The 21,552-nt window shown below is 31.6% G+C and overlaps 1 protein-coding gene across 1 annotated transcript; it reads right to left on the bottom strand.

Moving 5' to 3' along the window:
- Window positions 1–215: 215 nt before the first annotated feature.
- On the bottom strand, window positions 216–21,373 carry LOC140918914 (uncharacterized). Its single transcript, XM_073363906.1, has 6 exons — window positions 21,359–21,373; window positions 21,062–21,181; window positions 20,569–20,772; window positions 18,013–18,135; window positions 1,492–1,596; window positions 216–1,397 (listed from the first exon to the last, which is right to left on the bottom strand). The coding sequence occupies exons 1-6, from the start codon at window positions 21,371–21,373 to the stop codon at window positions 456–458; spliced, it is 1,509 nt and encodes a 502-aa protein (XP_073220007.1). The 3' UTR covers window positions 216–455.
- Window positions 21,374–21,552: the final 179 nt, after the last annotated feature.

The raw sequence follows: 21,552 nt of genomic DNA, 5'->3' as shown, positions 1-21,552 counted from the left end.
ATTAAAATTATAATTAAATTAAAATTATAATTAAATTTAAAATATAATATCATTATAAAATAAATTTAATATATAATAAACTAATCTGAATATAATTAAAAATTAAAATTAAATTTAAAATAAAATATTTAAATTATAATTATAATTAAAGATTAATTTAAATTACAAATAAAAAAAATTAAAATTAAAATTAAATTAAAATTTAAATAAAATTAAATATTAAAATAAAAATAAATATTATATATAAAAATATAATATTAATAATAATTAAATTAATTACCACAAAATCAAATAAAACATGCATTCCAAAATTAACAAATAATGTCTTACATACCCAAAATTTATAAATAATGTCTTACAAACGCAAAATTAAACACACAATAATTAACTAAGACAACATAATTAATATGTGTTCATACAACCCAAAAATAAATTATGAAATTATTCAGATGACATCAATCCTCATAATAATTCCTCTGATCAGCTCCACTCACACCATCATTATTTCCTGCCATGCCCGACGAAAGAAGTCCCTCAAAAGTATTATGAATTTGTGTTGGAGGAGACATCATGGTTTGAAATTGAATTTCATCTTCAATGGCACCACCACTAGTCGAATGAGGAGCCCTAGCTGGTTGAGGTTGATTTAAATCTGGTCTGATCAACCCAGCTGTTGGCATAGTTGGTCGGTATGCAGTTTGATGATCTGGTTGAGGTTGAGGAATTTGATGTGAAGAGGACGGAACATACGGATAATTATGAAAATATTGTTGTTGTTGAAACATTGGCGGCTGCTGCTGTACTTGCTGGAAGGCAGAGTTCGGAGGATCCTGGTGTTGCTGTTGGAAATTTGGAGGCGGTTGCTGCTGCTGGGAGTATTGAGAGTAATTTTGTTGCTGCTGGAATAGTGGTTGTTGAGGCAAGTATTGAGGCCGAGGCGGGAACTGCTGATGAAACACAGGAGGAAATGAAAATTGTTGTTGTTGAAATTGTTGTTGTTGCTGCTGAAACTGCTGCTGCTGCTCTTGAAACTTTTGTTTCCACTCCTCATTCAATTTATCAATTGCGGCTTGTATCAGCTGTTGTGTCTTTTCTTCTTGCTCACTTGCCCATTGCTTCTTTAACTGGTCAAGATCATTATCTATCGACGGACGATGAGATCGATCCGTACTAGCATAAGAAGAAGACGTCTCAGTCTGAATATAGCCGGTTGGACCTTTCTTAAAGGTTGATGATAAACTACCGGCACCCAGCACACGCCCTTTGTACTTGCCACCACTGATGTGCATAAAACTTGCGGTCTCATATTGTTTCCGCTGCACTGGACCAGCTCGCTGAGCAGGAGGAAGAGTAGCTTGATGATCATCCCATTCTTTCATGATTTGTTGAAGTTGTTCCTATATTAAAAATAAAAAAATAAAATAGTTAATAATTAATATATAATAATTTATAGGTCTAATTAATATATAACAATTAATATATAATAATTACCTGAATATTTTTTGATAATTCATCAGTATACTCATTTGTTTCAGGATTAACATGAAGATAGCGATGTATCTCAGCCTGAGTGACCTCCCTTCCAAGTTGCTTTTCCTAAAATATTAAATTAATGTCAAGTTTATAAGTTGGTGAAATGTGATGATTAATTGAATATAAATTAATAGATATATATTATAAATAATAATAAATTACCATATAATATTTAATTTCTCCAGCAGACATGGAACCTCCCTTATGAGTACTGGTACCCCTCTCAGATGCTCTATTAGTCTTTGCTTTTTCTCTCTTCTGTTTGTAAGCATCTGTGTTCCATTTCCTCCACAAAGCAGTCCAAACATTTTCACCAATCCAATTAGGCCGTTTTTCCTCCCCCTTATTACGTGCGTAAGCCAACATAGATGAGAGACGCTTTGAAAAGCGATGGTCAAATGAAGCCAAAACTGCGGCATCATGCTCTCTTTTCCAAGTGCATTTGGTCTGTTGTTTGTTGAAATTTAAAAAATATTAAAAATATAATTAGTAATTCAGTAAATTAATCAAATGTATAAATAAATAGTAATTAAATAAATTAATCTAATGACTTACTTTGAAACAATGTAAAAACTGATCAACTTCCCTAATTTGAGGTGTCTTATCCTCTTTTATCTCACCCCAAGACAACCATGGTTTTTTATATTTCTCTTGTATGACTTCAGCAATTGCCTTTGCAGATGATTTAAAAGGAAGATATCTTCAAAGTTTATATGCAAATTAAATATAAAAATAAATTAATAAAATTAATAATGTATTTACATTGCAATAATAATGAAATATTTAATCAATCATAGTTTACATACCCATCTCCTTCTGGAATGATGACAATGCGGTTGTAGCAATCAACACATCCGGGATCCATTATTTCGTCTAAGGTATAAGGCTCTACTGGGACCTCCGGATATAGAGGAATAGCTCCACCACTAGTACCAATGGACGGCATCGGCATGAGAGATGGGTCATTAACAACACGTTTAGCAACTTTTTTCTTACCACGTGATGTTTTGGATATTCCTCGTATTGCCGCCGTTCCTGTTCCTCCCGATCCATCCGAACCTCCTGATCCTCCTACTCCCGACACTGAAGCCATGTCTATATATATATATATCCATATCCATACATATATATAATATAATATATGTGTGTATACAATTAACATAAGATTAATTAATAATGAAATATACATAAATAAATTATAACACTGACATAAATAAAGAAATATATATAAAATATAAAAATATATATATAAGGTGTCGTTCATTTCAATTACAATATATAATATTATAGATATAGAAACACACATATATATATAATTAATTAATTGTCTTCGTCTTCGTCTTCGTCATCATCGTCGTCGTCATTTGATGAGTGAATTAAGTCATTGCCTTCATCATTCTCTAATTCATCTATTTCTTGTTCATCAACTTCTTCTCCAATGTGTGACTCATGACAAAGTTGACTAATAGTCTCATCTCCAATCACATGATCCAAATTTGACATTTCATCCATTTGAAATGCAACTTCTTCATTTTGACCTGCTTCAACTTCTTCGATTCCACTCGTTGGTCTTGTTTTGATTGCAGCACACCAACCTTGTTTGCTTCTGACAGTTGATGGATAAGGAACATAATAGACTTGTCTTACATTATGGGCCAGGGCAAATGGATCAAACCGTGGATATTTTTTGCTCATACGAATGTCTACAGTATTGGATATCAAATTTATTTTAGTTCCTCTGCTAGATGGATCAAACCACTTACAGTAAAACAACACCACTTTTTTCGCATAATCTAGGAACGTGTAGTCAATTTCGTAAATATGCTCAATTATGCCATAGAAATCTTCTACTACACCACTATCAGAGACACTTTTCATACAAACTCCACTATTAATTGTTTCTTTTCCTTCAGTCCAAGATTCAGTGTGAAATTTGTATCCATTGACGTAATAGGTGTGCCATTCTTTGAAACTTCTACTCGGGCCCATAGATAAGTGCCTTAAGTGGATGTTGATAGGAGTTTGTTCTTCGAGATGCACTTGTTGTTGAAACCATAATGGGAAATTTGAATGTATATCATCAGATGATTGTCCCGTATTTAAAAATGCCCTGATCGATGACCATATATATGGTGAATATCAATTTAATCATATAATTAAATATAATTAATATGAAGAGAAATTTGAAACGTACTCAATGTATGGTTTAACTTCGGTGCAGTTAATCAAAACGTGAACATGTGCCGCATTAAATACTTTGTCGCTTGGCCAGAAAATCGGAAAATCCCTACCAGCATGATGACCAGACAAGCAAAAAACTGATAAAGCATGTGGATGACGTATAACACTATCAGTAGCGTTTCTTCCGTTAACTGGTGACAACGTTTCGTTGTTGAAATAATGAGAACAAAAGTGTGTTGTTTCACGGTGAAGGTAAGATGAACAAATTGAGCCCTCAACTCTAGCTTTGTTTTTCACCGACCGTTTTGAATAACCCATGAACCTATAATATACAAAGAGATGTACAATAAGCTCCATGTATATATAAGTTGAAGTATATTGAAAATCAAGTATATGTATATATATATCACCTTTCAAATGGATACATCCATCTATACTGAACTGGTCCACCAAGCCTAGCTTCACTTGCAAGATGCACTGAGAGATGCTCCATGGAATCAAAAAACCCAGGAGGAAATACTTTCTCCAACTTACATAGAATGATCGGAATGTCATTTTCCATCTTGATGAGATCTTTATCATAGAGTGTTGAAGAACACAAATTCTTGAAATATTGACTCACTTCAATAAGTGGGTTCAATACATGTGTCGGTAAAGCACTAAAGGCAATAGGAAGTAAACACTCTAAAAATATATGACAATCATGACTTTTCATCCCATGCATCCTCCCATTTTCCACATCAGCACATCTTGCCAAATTAGAACAATAACCGTCAGGCGTCTTCAGCTCTTTGATCCAACGATAAACAGATTTGGCTTCATCAGTAGATAAAGTGTAATTCGCACGAGGTTTTAGGGTCTTGCCGTTTTGTTCCACCAACAACAAATCTGGTCGTCTGCAATATATACCTATGTCTTTTCTGGCTTTGTCATTATCTTTTGTTTTTCCTTTCACATTCATCACAGTATTAAATATGTTGTCAAAGAAATTTTTCTCAATATGCATTACATCGAGATTATGTCTCAAAAGATTATCTTTCCAATACGGTAGATCCCAAAAAATACATCTTTTTGTCCAATTGTGCCATTGTCCATAACCTTGTGGTTTACAGGCCACACCATTAACAACATGTACCTTTGGCATATCTTTTACTTTATTCCAAACTTGTTCTGATGTCAACTTAAGCGGTGGTCCTAGACTTTCTGCATAGCCCTTCATAAATGCAGCTTTGTTCCTTCTAAATGCATGATCAGCAGGTAAAAACCTACGATGCGAGTCAAACCACGATGCTTTCCCGCCAAATTTTAAAGTAAATGCTTTTGTATCTTCCATACAAATAGGACAAGCTAATTTACCATGGGTGCCCCATCCTGACAACATCCCATAAGCGGGGAAATCATTAATGGTCCACATCAATGCAGCTCTCATCATAAAATTTTCTCTCCGAGCAATATCATATGTCAAGACACCATTCCACAACCTCTTCAAATCGTCAATCAAAGGTTGTAAAAAAATATCAATACCAGTTGTAGGATTAGAAGGACCTGGTATCACAGCAGCTAAGAACATATAAGGTTTAGACATACACATATTAGGAGGAAGATTGTAAGGAGTAACAATAACCGGCCAACAAGAATAAGGAGTAGACGATGCTTGTATGTACGACGTAAATCCATCTGAGGATAATCCAAGTCTTACATTGCGTGGATCTGACGCAAAATCAGGATGCATTTGATCAAAGTGTTTCCATGCCTGACCATCAGACGGATGTCGCAACTCGCTTGAATTTCTTCTATTCTCATAATGCCACGTCATATTTCCTGCAGTTTGTATTGATGCAAACAATCTCTGCAATCTTGATACAATAGGTAGGTAAAACATTGCTTTCCTTGGAATTGATTTTCCCCTACTTACCCTAGAGTTATTCCTTTGGTGATACCTTGGTTGTTGACAAAATTTGCATTCAACTAAGTTAGCATCATTCATACCAAATTCATTGTCATAATACAACATGCAACCTTTAACACAACAATCAATCCTCTTGACACCTAATCCTAACTTTGACACTAACCGTTTCGCATCATAATAACTTTGCGGCAAACCATCTCTAACAGGTGTTGCATCTAGCATCATTTTAGTCATGAAATCCAAAGCTAAATCAGGAACATGAAATTGAGACTTTAGACCTAATAGTCTAATACACATTGATAACTTTGAGTTTGAAGAACCTTCAAACAACGGTTTATTTGTCTCTTTCAAAAGACCATAAAATCTCTGAGCTTCTTCATTGGGAAGTCCATCGGTATCGTCATATTGATCTTCATTGAATGACAAATTAACCCCAACAGCATCCGAGATCATATCATTCATCGCCTCAAAGTGTTGATAGTTATAATAATCTATACCTAACATGGTAGTACTACTTGAAGGACCTGTGTTATAATTCTCCATAGATGTACTAGTATTAGGCGCCGCTGGAGACTCTTCTCCATGATTAGTCCAAATCCAGTAGTTAGGCATAAATCCATCTGCATACAAATGCACTCTTATTTCATCTTCACTTTTAAACCGTCTACATCGACATAAACAACATGGACATCTCATTCCCCCTTCATCTTGGACAATTTGTTGCACTCTCGCAAAATTCAGAAAGTCTTCAACCTTGTTAGCAAAACGTTGTTTAAGACCCTTTCTTCCAGGAAAATTCCTATCGTACATCCAACTACGGTATAAATCCATATATATATATATATATATATATATATATATCTGTGTGTGTGTGTGTGTGTGTGTGTATATATATATGTATATGTTTATTCTAAAAATTAAATAAATATATAAATTATGTGCATATATATTTATATATATATCGATGTTTTATATATTAATTGCTTTATTTTTCAAAAGCATTATATATAAATTTTGACATATTTATATGTCAATTAGGGGAGCATGCATCTGCACACAATATAATATATTATTACCAATACAATAAATATATATAAACCGAAATAAAATTATATATATATATCAATACAATATAATATATTATTATCAATACAATACAATAATATATAATATATTATTATCAATATAATATATATATCAATACAATAAATTATATATATCAATACAATAAATATATATAAACCTATATAAAATTTTAAATGATGTTTTTTTAAAAATCAAGACTAATAATCAAGACTTATTTATAACAAAAAATAATAATATCATCAATTTTAATAATGTTTTTTTAAATAATAATTATATTAAAACTAATATATTTTAACCGTGGTTTGAAACTTTAATTTATCATATATTAATATGTAAACAACATCATTTCTATTTTTTTAAAAATAAATTTATAAAACTAATCTAAATATAAATATTACTAATCTATATTTTAAAAATAATATATATATTTACTAATCTAAATTTAAAATATATAAAATACTAACTTGATGCCGAGTAGCGTCTGACTTCAAGCTTTCACTCACGTACGATATGCTTGCAAGTCTTCGAAATAATTAACAAGCACTGTAAAAATAAAAATCAATAACATTAATTAGTTATATCAAATTAAAAAATAAAATTATAAAACTACATATATAATATAATTATACTTACCAAATTTAAATGAAGCTTAAGAGTAATTTTGTGTAGAGAGAAGGAGGAGAGAATGGTTAGAATGAGGTTGTAGAGAGAAGTTGGATGTGAAAAAATGAAGGAGGAGGGGAGAAAAATATATATAGATTCAGGTTGAGCATTTGTGGCGGCTAAAGCAGCCACAATGCCAACGGATATATTGATATTTGTGGCGGCCTGGGCGGCCAGAAAAGCCAACGGCTATAATGCCATTTGTGGCGGCCTTTGCCGCCAGAAAATCCAACGGTACAATCATTTGTGACGGCCTAAGCGGCCACAAACGCCAGCTGTATTGGGCCTCCTTTGTGGCGGCCTTTGCAACCACAAATGCCACGTGCGCATTCCTTTGTGGCGGCCTTTGCAGCCACAAATGCCACGTGCGCATTCCTTTGTGGCGGCCTTTGCAGCCACAAATGCCACTGGTCCCGTCTGCCTTTGTGACGGATTTGGCCCTCACAAAATTGATTTTTTGTGGCTGTAAAAGCCCTCACAAAATCCTTAAATATTTAACTGGATTTTGTGGCTGCCTAAGCCCTCACAAAATCACAATGTTAAATATACGATCAGCCACAAAAATTTGTGAGGGCTTTTTTGTGAGGGCTTAGGCAGCCACAAAATCAAGTTAAATATTTAAAAATTTGTGAGGGCTTTTTCAGCCACAAATAAAGACCAATTTCAATTTTGACATTTGTGAGGGCTTTTTCGGTCACTAATTTGTGAGAGTTTTATTCGGCCACAAAATATTTATAAAGTTGGCCACAAAATGGTGTTTTTCTTGTAGTGAATTATCTAATTAGAGATCTAATTAGTCTTATCACATAATTTAATCATTCATCAATTAAGGATTTTAATTGATAAATAAACAATATAATTAAATAAAGATACATGCCCATAAAATAATATTGGAATATAATAGTTAATTAAAATATTAATAAAATATTCCAACAATCTCTCACTTGGACAATATATCTTGATAATTATATTAGAATTCTTTATGCTTGTATCCAAATGCTATTTATTTTAAGATTTTCCATTTACAATATGGTGTACCGCATACATCAATAATGAGATCACTGCGGCTGTTGTTACTGACGTATAACGTGACTAAATCCCGATGACTACCACACTAATGCACTTGATGACACATATCAATATGGATGAGTGACATAAATTTTTTATACAATGTTATCTCTATATCATACTTATTTTCAATTGATCCAAGTGAAGTCTTTATTGAGATCAAACTAAACTTTATTGATCCAAGTGAAGTCTTTATTGATCCAATTGATCTCCAAGTGCGAATTCAATGTTTGCATACACGATCTATAACTGGTTATAATGATAATAATAACCTTTAAACTTTATTTTTGTAGAAAATTATAAAATAAAATATGTATCAATTTCAAAACTAAAGTATAGAACATAAAAGACGAGAGACTCCCATTGATCTAAAGCATCCTTAATAACGAAAAATCATATGAAAGACCTTAGTTTGTCAAACTGTTTATTATTAGGTCAACTAGCATACAGTTTATCTCTATATGTTATATTTTTTAACAAAAATTACATATATGTCAATACACTTTATAAAAGTTTGTTGAAGCAATATGTGATTGACTTTTGGCTTAATATAACTTAAGTAGTCTTTCAATAAATCAACCTTTTCTTGAGTTAAGGTGTCCACTTTATGCTGACATAAAAAAAATATCAGAGTTGAACATGCGAATGATCTACAAATTGTTAAGATCTTTGATTTATGAACATAAACTTTAGTATTCTCTATAACTAATCTTTGTAAACAATTTAAACATAAATTAATCAAGTATCCACAAATTGATCATATGTTATATATACTATTTCCAAATGCACATAAATAAGATGATGCATAAGACTCCCAATAACTAAAGAATAAAAAACACTTAATTTATTGAATTTCCATAACTTTTATTGGAGAAAATTTGAGACTAAAATAGTCTCTTTTTAGTGATTGAGATATCTCTTAGTTTATAATCTTTCATATTTGAATTTACTTGTAACTTTATTGATATAGTTTTTTTTTTGTTTGTGATATAATCCAATGATACCTTGAGAATGATTTCTAAGCACCACAATGCATAATATAGAATAAGCATCCCTGAGATATTTCATTGCTAAACTTCTATTATAGATATATTGGTTTCATGCAACAAACAAATATCATTGTTACTAAATATAATAAATATTGGGTGAACTCATGCTCCAAGTGGAATCCACTAATTATTTATTTATTTATTTATTATTATTAATACTAAAGAAAAGAAAGAAAAAAAAGGGAACAATTTTGGGCTAGGCCCATGACAAGAAGGAAAAAAAAAAGGGATTTTGAAATCCCTAAGAAAAGAAAAGAAAAGAAAAAGAGCACCACACACAATAGAAAGAACAAGAGAAAAAGGGTGACCACATAACATATAGGACAATAAGAAAATGGCTTTTGGTGATAATAGGTGTGTAGCAAATATGTTCTGTTTGATCTATAATTTTAATATGTTATTTCTACCGTTGAGTTTGTTCTTTTAATATACAATTTAATAATGTTACATTCCCTGATAGTTACTTTAGAATATCCACTTTAGTGAAATGTTTTTGTTATTTGTTTGGTTTCCACTCCTTGGTGATGACTATTGTCGATCGATTTTTCCTAATGTTACTAGGAAAACTCTGATGTACATATTAATTATAATAGTGAAAGGTTTTACTAAATTAGGTCATGTGGTTTTCATTCTCTCATTTTGTGGAAAATTTTCCAAGTTAAAAATTGTATTTGTCTGATATTTAATTTTCTACCAATTGTTGTTGCTATGTGGAATTATATTTTCTGTTTGGCTATTTATTTTTATAGGTGGGGGAAAATATTATGTATTATTGAAATAGTTATCTTTGGTATTTCCAAATAAAGTGATATAAGAGTTTGGTTGGTTTGGTTTTTGCATTTAAATGGAGGAAGAAAACAAAGGTCTCAATATGATTAAGCTCAACTATTTTAATTACACACTTTGGAAGACTCTCACAGAAGACATGCTATATAGTAAAGATTTTTATGATACCATTGAGGGTGACATTGCTAAACCCAAAGATAAATCTGAAGTTGACTATAAAAAGATGAAAATAAAGGCAATGACCTTGATCAGATAGTGGTTGGATATGAGTGTATATCCTCATGTTGAAATTGGAATATATGCTAACGAGATGTGAGAGAAATTAAAAGATTTGTATGAACGAAAGAAGGTGCAACAACTGTGATTTTGCAAATGCAGGGCCAAGCCAGTCAAACAAAAACAACGAAGGAGGTGAGTTTTGAAATCATGTTAATAGTATAATATAAGTAATAAGAACACACAACAATCATAATAGATTGTATCATAATCATATTACGATATATCAAAATATTTAAGTAAATAGTATCATATTATAACATCAAATTCACTCAAGTAAAATAATCATCGCATTATAATATGCATCAAATCATCTAAGAGTAATTATAATTACTTTTGAAACACATCAATCACAACGAAACAATCACAAGGAAATGCAATGCTATGCATGAGCTTAGACTCTACTTCACAATGTGGTACCATTATAACTCTGAAGTGTTTGGTTAGGAGGCTTGATACTATGTCATCATCTCGGTGGACGGACAATTCAAATTGGCTCTGACCTCATAGATCCCCTCAACTCAACCCGAGACACATAAACGCGACAGTCGAGGTAAACGTGTGTTGCGTGGTAGCTCCCGACATTTGGAGTGCTACCTCCAAGTCACCTAGGAATTCCCCACCCAAATACCTCCAAGGTCTAACAGTTTTGCCTTAAGGCTCAACAGTAGACCGCCACGATCAGGCTCATTCAGTTGTACTTCCCTGAAATCACTAGGCTTGTCAAGCCCTACCTATATGATGACAAAATAATCTCCACTTCACAAATTCTCAATATTTATTTTCTCCCATCGTTGGTCTATGGTACTCCATTAAGACTTTCATCTCAAACACAAATTAGAATCACAATATTCTCATCACAATTTATAACATCACTATCATTAATTACATGTCATCACATATACTCGTCACAATCTTATAACATCAATCTCATCAATCATACATCATCACATAGACTTATCACAAATTTATAACATCATTATTATTAATTATACATCATCATAATCACATAAAACTTATCAAAATGCATCCACCTTTTATTATCACATCACCTAAACATGTCTAATCAAACATATTCATAAAATTCATTTGACATCCAATATCACAATAATATCAAATATCACACATTTAACGATAATAAATCAAATATCACAATAATATCAAATACCACACATTTAACGAATCAATCAACACCTTATAAGTATTTCTATTCTATATTTTAATCTCACAATTTATATTTTGCATATTAATTAATTTATCACTCAAAGGGCTATTGCCGTACGTAGCGATCTCCGGATGAATCATTGGGAAATACGGTTTTCCTGTTCATCTCACAATATATTATACTCATGAATTCAAACGCTCTCCCACCCCTTACCTTATTTCGACGTTTTCACCTATGAATACGATTCCACGACCAAATCGTCTTTGTTCTTGACTATTTGTCCTTCAATCGATCTAACTCGATAGTTTATGGGTAAACGTCAAAAATAAATTATGAGAAGGTATTCTAAAAAACTAAATTCGAAAATCGGTCAAGGAAAATTACCATAAATCAGAAAACCAATTAGTGGATAATATAACCACTTTTCACACGGTCGTTGTGGCGTTGGTTTCACTCAAATCAAACTTACGGTGAAGAAGAACGGTGCAAAATAACGAATTCTACAAACAGAGAAGTCGGGTATTTCAGTGAGAAATTGAGGTTGTTAAAAATATGAAAAATCGTGTTTAATTGACTAACTAAATATAAGAAACAACATACTCAAATTTGGGGAAAACAGATAAATTTTCTAGGACAGTTATCGATCACTGGTGTCAATTTTGTATTTTTTTTTTCCTCCAAGTGTGGCTGGTTCTTCTTCTCCAAGTGCGGGGCTGCTATTCAGCTTTTGAATTGTAGCCTATTTGGGTTATATTTGACCTTTTATATATATTAGTTATTATTAATCTAACTCATTTCACCCCATTTAATTATTATTATTATTATTATTATTATTATTACTATTATTTTTATTTTTCTAAAATAAAATTAATAATTATTTAATCTCATTTTTAATATCCCTCCAATTTTACAATTATTACTAATAATTTATAAATTAGAGTAATTAAAATAATCAATATAAAAAAAACATATTACTAATAATTAAAATTCTCACATTCAAAATAATCTCTACAATTATACTTATTTCTCAAATACTCACATTATAATAATACCATCAATTTAGAAAATAGTCAAAATTATAAAATAAATAAATATCACATCAATATTTTATATTAATTATTAAATCATAATAAATATATATAAAATTACAATACCATAACAAGTATTTAAAAATAAAAAACTCAAACACAATATTACTAATATTTAAAGATAATTATTTATAAAGTAAATAATTAAAATACGAGATACTTAAAAATAATTAAAATATAAATACGTGCACACTTTACAAATAATCAAACATACAAAAAAATATCACATTGATTACCAACTCACATATACACTTAAAATCGCATAAAATCTTATTCTTTAAAATAATACACTAAAATACTATTATTTTTAGAAAAATATATAAAATATAATATTTATTATTTATATCGCTTATAAAACTTGCACATCATAGAAAGCACCCATATAACGAAAATTATCCCAAAATTTATCAACATATATTAAAAGTAATTTTAACATCAAATTAATTATTTGAAATCCTATTTAATTAATAAATTAGTTTATTATAAAATTTGGAGTGTTACATGTTGAATGTAGAGGCTATAAGAAAGGAAATTTGTTTTATTGGTCATTCATCAAAGTCAGAAGCACTAGTTACAAAGTCACTGAGGAGAAGTAAATCGAGACACTTCCATAGACGCGACAACTCTGAAATCGTAGCAAGTCGATGACTAGAGAAAAAGTGATATGCTATAATTGTGGCAAAGCAGGTCACATTTAAAAATTGCAGGTTCTTTAAGAGAGATCAATCAAGGAAAGGAGATGAAGGCAAAAAAAAATGATAAACATACAACAACAGTTGCATCTGTTAGTGATGTCTACATTGTTTGTGATGATAATTCCTTAAAACTTGCATGTCATGTTTCAACTTGGATTATTGATTCAGGTGCCTCATATCACGTTACTCCCTAGACATGATTTCTTCTCATCTTACAGTGTTGGTAATTTTGGGACAGTAAAAATGGAAGACGAATGAGTATGTAAAATTATCGGTGTGAGAGATGTTTGGGTTGAAACTGGGATTGGTTGCAAGCTTTAATTGAAGAATGTTAGACATATTGTTGATATTTGTATCAATTTGATTTTAGTGAAAGCCTTGGATGTTGGAAGTTATCATACTTACTTTGGTGGTGGTGATATATATAAAATCATCAAAGGGTATGTAGCGATTGCAAAGGAGAAAAGTGTCACTTCTCTCTACATGATGCCTACGAAGCTAAGCAAGGAAGAAGTAATGCAATTGAAGATGCCTCTTCTGATATATGACATATGCGCCTTGGCCACTAGAGAGAGAAATGACTCAACATACTTGCAAAGAAATACTTTGTTCTTGTGATATATATATTTTATCAAATTTTAAGTTTATAACATACCATTTAATGAAATAATCTCACTTTTAATCAACTAATTTTTAATATAAGTCTAGTATTTCAAAATACAATAGTGCACTTTAACCTTGTTACATCGGTTCCTATGTACATGTTAGATCGGTTACTTGTCCGATCTAACATCAAGCATTGTAATAAATAGTTAACTATAAAATCGGCTAAAATAACAGATGTATCAAATCAAAATTCACAATTGATTTATTAGATCAGATAAATTTGAACAAATATAACAAGTCAAATTCAAAATTGATTTATTAGGTCGGTTTAATTTGAACCAATATAATAAGTCAAATTCAAATTTGATTTATTATATTGATGAGTCAACCAATTTAAATAATTAACTCTCTAAATTTTTTTTCTTCATAACTTTGATTCCTGTCATATACATAATCAAAGTTTCACATATTACCATATTAACTATAATTTTTCATTCAACCATAAAATACAAAACTTCATACGAAGCTTTACATTTAAAAATCAATGATAATGAGTCATAAAAATCTTACAAAATCAGAGTTATCAAATTCAGAGCTACATAATCATCACTACTTGTTAAAAAAAATACATAATCTTCTATTAGCAGTATAAAGATACTAAAATGATACAAGTGTTTCAAGCATTTTCAATTAGTTCAAGAATCAACCTTAGAATGTAATCCAAAATATTTTTGAATCCCCACATGTAACACCCCGTTTTTCAAAGCGAGGGTATATTTTTTTTTTAAAAGAAATTAAACTAAAACAGAGGAATAAACGAGGAAATGCCTTTGGATAAATAATTGAGTCATTATTATTTACAAGCAGCGGAAAAGTTTCTCCAATTATAAATCCAAAACATTTACACAACAACAAATGGTACATGGAACCCATTCAAATAAGATGTCAAACTGACAATATTAGTATAAGTACAGTTTTCCAAACTAAAAATATTCCAATCCAAAAAGAAGGACGCCTAGTCCCTATACATCATCCTAATCTGATCATCCTACCAAAAAGCTATACACCCTGGGTGATCTCCACGCGCCCCGTGAGATTCTCCTAACGTAACTGCAGTCAAGCCTTCCCATCTCCATTCCCGTCCGTAGGGTACGAACCGGTAGGACCGTCCCGACTCTCATCTGAGGGCAAGGCCCAGATTTCCACAATAATTGTAAAGGGTCACCAACCAAAAAATAACAGTTAACACATAGCAATTAAGTTTTTAAATGCTCAAAATAACTTTTCAACTAAGCATGCACCTTATCAGGATTTCCAATATGCGGAAAGTTCATACTATACTTTGCCAATTAAAAATGAAAGTAAAATGAAGTTCTCAATCTCCTAATTAACACATACAATCAAGACATGGATAAGTTGATGAGTAATCAATCATCTAACTCAAACTGAGGATTTTCACTGAGCTAATCGATTGGGAAATCGATTGGGATGAAGGTTTTTAATGAAAACAGAATCCTGAGCTGAATCAATCGATTTGGCAATCGATTGAGTGAGTACTGAGCTCCCAGGTTTTAAGCCAATCGATTTCCAAATCGATTTGGTCGAATATGGATGAGTCCCTGACTTAAGGCCCAATCGATTGGGCAATCGATTTCGTAAAGGATTTTCGAAAACTGATTACAAAATCGATTGGCTAATCGATTTTGTCCATTTGGCCAAGCCCCTGACTTCCATCCAATCGATTGGGAAATCGATTTCCCTGATCATTTTTCCAAAAATTTATGAATTAACTCAAGTCATTTCTAATCAAGTCCACAACCTAACACTTAGCAATTCCTACGCGATTACCACGACAAATGGGATTTCGAAAACCATCATACTTACACACAATAATTAACACATAACACTTAGCACCTTCAACGCGATTACCACGATAAATCAAAATTCAAAACACTCAAACATAGACTCGAATCAAACACGACTCGCGTGCCAAGCACCCTAATGCAATGCGTATATGCCAAAATGCATGGACTCGGAATTCTAAACCAAACCCCTCCTCGAAGGGCCGTAAATCATAATTGTACCGCCTATCGCAGGCCAAAGTACCAATTACCGAGGTGCCTCCTATCACGGACTGATTTATCTTAATGATTTTAAAAAAAAAAACGTTAAGCAAACAGACATATCAAGAGATTCCCCATTCTTAATATACTTTTGACTTAAACGATTTCCACACAAAACATTCAGTAAATGAGACATTAAGAGATTCCCCATTCTTAATACTCATTTACTGAAGTGATTTTCAAAACAAACATTAAGTAACCGAGACATTAAGAGATTCCCCATTCTTAATACTCATTTACTGAAGTGATTTTCAAAACAAACATTAAGTAACCGAGACATTAAGAGATTCCCCATTCTTAATACTCATTTACTGAAGTGATTTTCAAAACAAACATTAAGTAACCGAGACATTAAGAGATTCCCCATTCTTAATACTCATTTACTGAAGTGATTTTCAAAACAAACATTAAGTAACCGAGACATTAAGAGATTCCCCATTCTTAATACTCATTTACTGAAGTGATTTTCAAAACAAACATTAAGTAACCGAGACATTAAGAGATTCCCCATTCTTAATACTCATTTACTGAAGTGATTTTCAAAACAAACATTAAGTAACCGAGACATTAAGAGATTCCCCATTCTTAATACTCATTTACTGAAGTGATTTTCAAAACAAACATTAAGTAACCGAGACATTAAGAGATTCCCCATTCTTAATACTCATTTACTGAAGTGATTTTCAAAACAAACATTAAGTAACCGAGACATTAAGAGATTCCCCATTCTTAATACTCATTTACCGAAACGATTTTCAAAAACGATAGTTAAGTAACCGAGACATTAAGAGATTCCCCATTCTTAATACTCATTTACCGAAACGATTTTCAAAAACGATAGTTAAGTAACCGAGACATTAAGAGATTCCCCATTCTTAATACTCATTTACCGAAACGATTTTCAAAAACGATAGTTAAGTAACCGAGACATTAAGAGATTCCCCATTCTTAATACTCATTTACCGAAACGATTTTCAAAAACGATAGTTAAGTAACCGAGACATTAAGAGATTCCCCATTCTTAAGCTTCAACGTGGTTCTCCGGTACCGCAAGTAAAGCCGGTAAAATCTTCGCTCGCAACGTCGCCTCCAAATTGGTCCCCTAGCATCGTGGCGTGGTAGTGAGCAACTTTCCCTTCTAACTCTTCGCGAAATGAAGCTTGGATCTAGAAGAAATGGAAGGGTTTGTGTTTGGATCTCAAATACCGTTTTTCTTCGTTTTCGAATCAAGGAGGAAGAGTGGAGTTGCGAAATCCTTGTTCTAACTCTCACCCAACCTTGGGTTACTAGTTTTGAAGAAAAGAAAGCGACGAAAATGAAAACGGGAGAAGGAGGAAAAATGGGTCACGGTTGATCAGAGGAAGAAGATGGAAAATTCGAATTTTCCTTCCTTTCTTTTTCTTTCCTTTGTTTTTCCTTTCTTCCTTTTTCCTTCTTTCCTTTATATACTCTTTTCTTTTCCTTTTCCTTCCTTCTAGTTTTCCTTTCTTTTTCCCCCCAAACAAACACATATATACATAATAAATATAACTTAACAAATATCTCAAAATATCTAGATATTTGTTAAATTACCGTTTCACCCGTAACGCATTAAATTCTCCGTACAGGATTCACCGCAGTTAATTCAATTTATTTATCGACGAGAAGTTCTAATCGGCAACAAAATATCTTTTTGATTATAAAAACTCCAAATTATTATTAACTTTGGCTAAAAAGCCTCCGAGTCAAAATCCAAAATACACCAAAAATACATAAAGGGTACTTTAAAATTATGGGTCTTACACCACACCTCGACCAACAACACGAACACGACCAGGGTACTTAGGTTTCTCAGTGGCCTCCGTCAAGATATGTTTACGTTCATATGGAACAAATGTTCCTTGAGACGTTTGTTCAACCAATGAATCCTACAAGATATAATTTATAGATACAATCACTATAAAATAGAAGAACATTACTTACAATTATTTCTAGTTAACAGGTTCATAGGCACATCAGAAATAACACGGCCATATAAATTAGGTTCTAAGGCATATAAATCAGATTCTAAAAAAATTTACATAATTATTTTAGAATTAAAAAGCTACCCTCAAGTTATGTAAGGTTTAAATACTACATGAAAATTGACTTCTAGTGACAGACAAAGTTTGCCACTAAAAGTCACATGTTATTGGTAAAAGTCAAGAATATTTTGAGTGATACTCGGATCCACTGTCAACTTTAAGGGTGCGTTTTGTTATGTTTTTAAGACTATCACTACATGTTTTTAATTTCTACCTACCATGATGATTGTCACTAAAAAGCAAATAAATAGAAATTAAGAATTTATCTATTCCTACGGTACTGTCTATCACTAAAACTTATTATTATTTATTAAATTTATTTTATTTTATCTCACTTCTAATTGTAATTTTAAAGCAATGCGATCACAACGTACACAATTTTAGTTATAACAAAAACAATGCAAAGCAAGACAAAATCTGCACTAAGTAGATTTCGACTGATTATAAAAATTGACTCAATTTTATTTAATGAAATCAATATGTTAAACATTTAATTTTAGTATAGCCACGTACATTTCCCTGCAATGACAATATGGTATTCTAATTGCAGATAACCAAGACACAACATACTTAAAAACTCAAATAAGTGCAAAAACATCTTTAATCTGATGTATTTTCGAAAATTGGTACGAAGAGTGGTTCCATATCGCATTTCATCGTGAATCTCATCATTTGCAACCAGTTTGATATAAAATAAAATAAAAAAAGGCAAGAAATTTCATCAAAACATTATATGAATCAAACAAACTAATTTAACAATGTATATGTAAGAAAAATAAACCTACCAGAGGGAGATCTACTATTGCATCCTCAAGAAAAACGGCATCAGTGTCAACTGACACTTTTCATTAGTGGCATATGCAACTTTAATTTCCTGCATTATGACAATAGCCAAACTCCAATGATTAAAACTTCACGAAAGCTAAAGACATTCCTTATCTATTGGCTAACATCTAGTATCCAGTATCTGCTAACATGAATTAACTTCTACATAGGCCTAACAAACATACTAGTAACAAACAACCGTAAAGAAAACATACTAGATTGTCAATGTGGTTGCTCCAATATTTATTCAAAATATGTAAAAAAAAATATTACCATATTGAAGCTTCTAATAACAATATCAATCTCATTTTTCACTAGCGAATTGATGTTTTATACTTTCCAACTCTAAAATCTAGAAAAATATCAAACTTTTGGAGGTTGAGAGAGCATAGCCGATAACTACTAGACCACCCTCAATGCAGTCTAAAATTATACAAACTATATTAAGCATAATACTATATAAACCATATGTTGTTTTTTGAAACGCACTATACAAGCCATAATGAATAGTTGAATCTATGAATAATTGTTTACTTACTGTATGAAATGTAAAGAAGTGGGAAGATAGGAGAGGTAGCATTAAAGTTGGAAGTGAGTAAATTGTAAGGTCGAGTCAGTTGGAATTATTTATATGTTGTCATGTTGAAACTCAGTTTTAATAATAAATGGGTGGATTGGATCTATATGTATGTATGCACTATTCAATTCTATGTTACTATGAATCACAATGAGGTAGGACTTGTGGTACGAGGTAGGGGTTGAGACAAGGGAACCCGCTTTCCTCTTATTTGTATATTTTATGCATAAAGGTTAACCTCTTTACTCTAAAGAGAAGAAGATAAGTGGTCGTATACATGGCTTTATGGTATGTATGCATGCACCAATAATATGTCATTTGTTATTTGTGATGATAGCTTTTTGAGTATGACATCTACATCAAGTGAGTTTCAAGCATTGAAGCATGTCCTAAATAGGTACGAAAAAGCCTTGAGACATTTCATTAATATGAAAAAGTCCAAAATCATTTTTAGTGGCAATGTAGCTATAGTTGAGAAATCTGCAATGACATACATGGGCTATATTAGATGCCAAAAACAAAAAGCTATGAGATGATGAAATTGGAGAGGCACATACAATAATGCAGATTGGAAAAATGCAGTAGTGGGAAAAATGCAGTAGAGCAGAAGTGCATAGTTTAGGAGCAGTAACTTTCAAGTTTTGATTTTGGGATGACGAATTGGTCCCCGTCTGATATAGGGGTGATAAAGTGTAACAAATGCAGATTTTTTTCCAACAAATAGGGAACTAGGACAATTCCTTATCTATTGGTTAATTGATGTTAATTCATATGCATTATGATAAAAATATAGTAAAGAAAAGTTAAGGAGAACAATACTTTCAGTAGTTTGATAACTGGAGTTTACCTCAAGCCATCTATTGGCTCTCATGTACCTTCGCTGGAATCACAACACAATCAACGCAAATGCTAGTGGACATGGCTCCACACCCAGAATACAAATCTAATAATGTCCACTCTTCCTTATCAGAACTTTTATGTTGACACTTCCCTTCATTGGCAACATTACTATCAGCAACACAACCATTATAACCAAATTCACATGAAATTGTAGATGTTGAATTACTTTCTAATTCGGGCTGGTTAACAATCAAAGCAAACCACAATCAACTTGAAAAACTCAACAATGTGGCATGCATAAACTTTTCATAAATCATTATATATAAATAATGAAATCGGTACCGTTTACAATCTTTGAAAAGGTTAAGGCACAATGTACTTCATATCATAATACAAATCACAAAAAAGAATTTTCTTCTTGTACCCATCCGCAGTTACAAAATTATAAATACATTCAAGCTATTAATTAATGCAAAAACAATCATAAATTACACAAACTAAATAACAACAAATAAACAAAAAACCTACATTTGGAGCAATTTGCACAATTTTATCTTTGGAAACAATACAATCAAGAGAATTTTCATCTTTAACATCAGATATAAACAACCTCTTCTTATCAACAAGATTACCATGATCCTTAATAACCTGCACAAACATTTCAAATCTCCAAATTTAAAAATTCCATAAACATTCCACTAAATATATAAAACACAAAGAACAAAATCAAGATTTTCATTGTGTCTTCAGCTCTATAAAATCACTGAGTAGTGAAATACTGCTCCTTATCAGGAGTTTCAAACATTTCAACAATCGTTTCTATACAATCAGCTTTGCCATCTTCAACCTAAACAAAATGGCATTCAACAAATCATTCTCAACATATAAACATATCCACAAGAATCTTCCATCACATTTTATCTGTATAAGAAAACACTCAGAAAACTTCAAAAAAATAAAATAAAAAAACATCTCTATATATATATAGAAATAATAATTAGAGAACCATAGCAAAATCA

Source organism: Cicer arietinum, chromosome 1, assembly GCF_000331145.2.
Source record: "Cicer arietinum cultivar CDC Frontier isolate Library 1 chromosome 1, Cicar.CDCFrontier_v2.0, whole genome shotgun sequence".
NCBI classification, from domain to species: Eukaryota; Viridiplantae; Streptophyta; class Magnoliopsida; order Fabales; family Fabaceae; genus Cicer; species Cicer arietinum.
The sequence above is the reverse complement of the archived record's forward strand: the minus strand, read 5'-3'. Positions and strand labels throughout refer to the sequence as shown.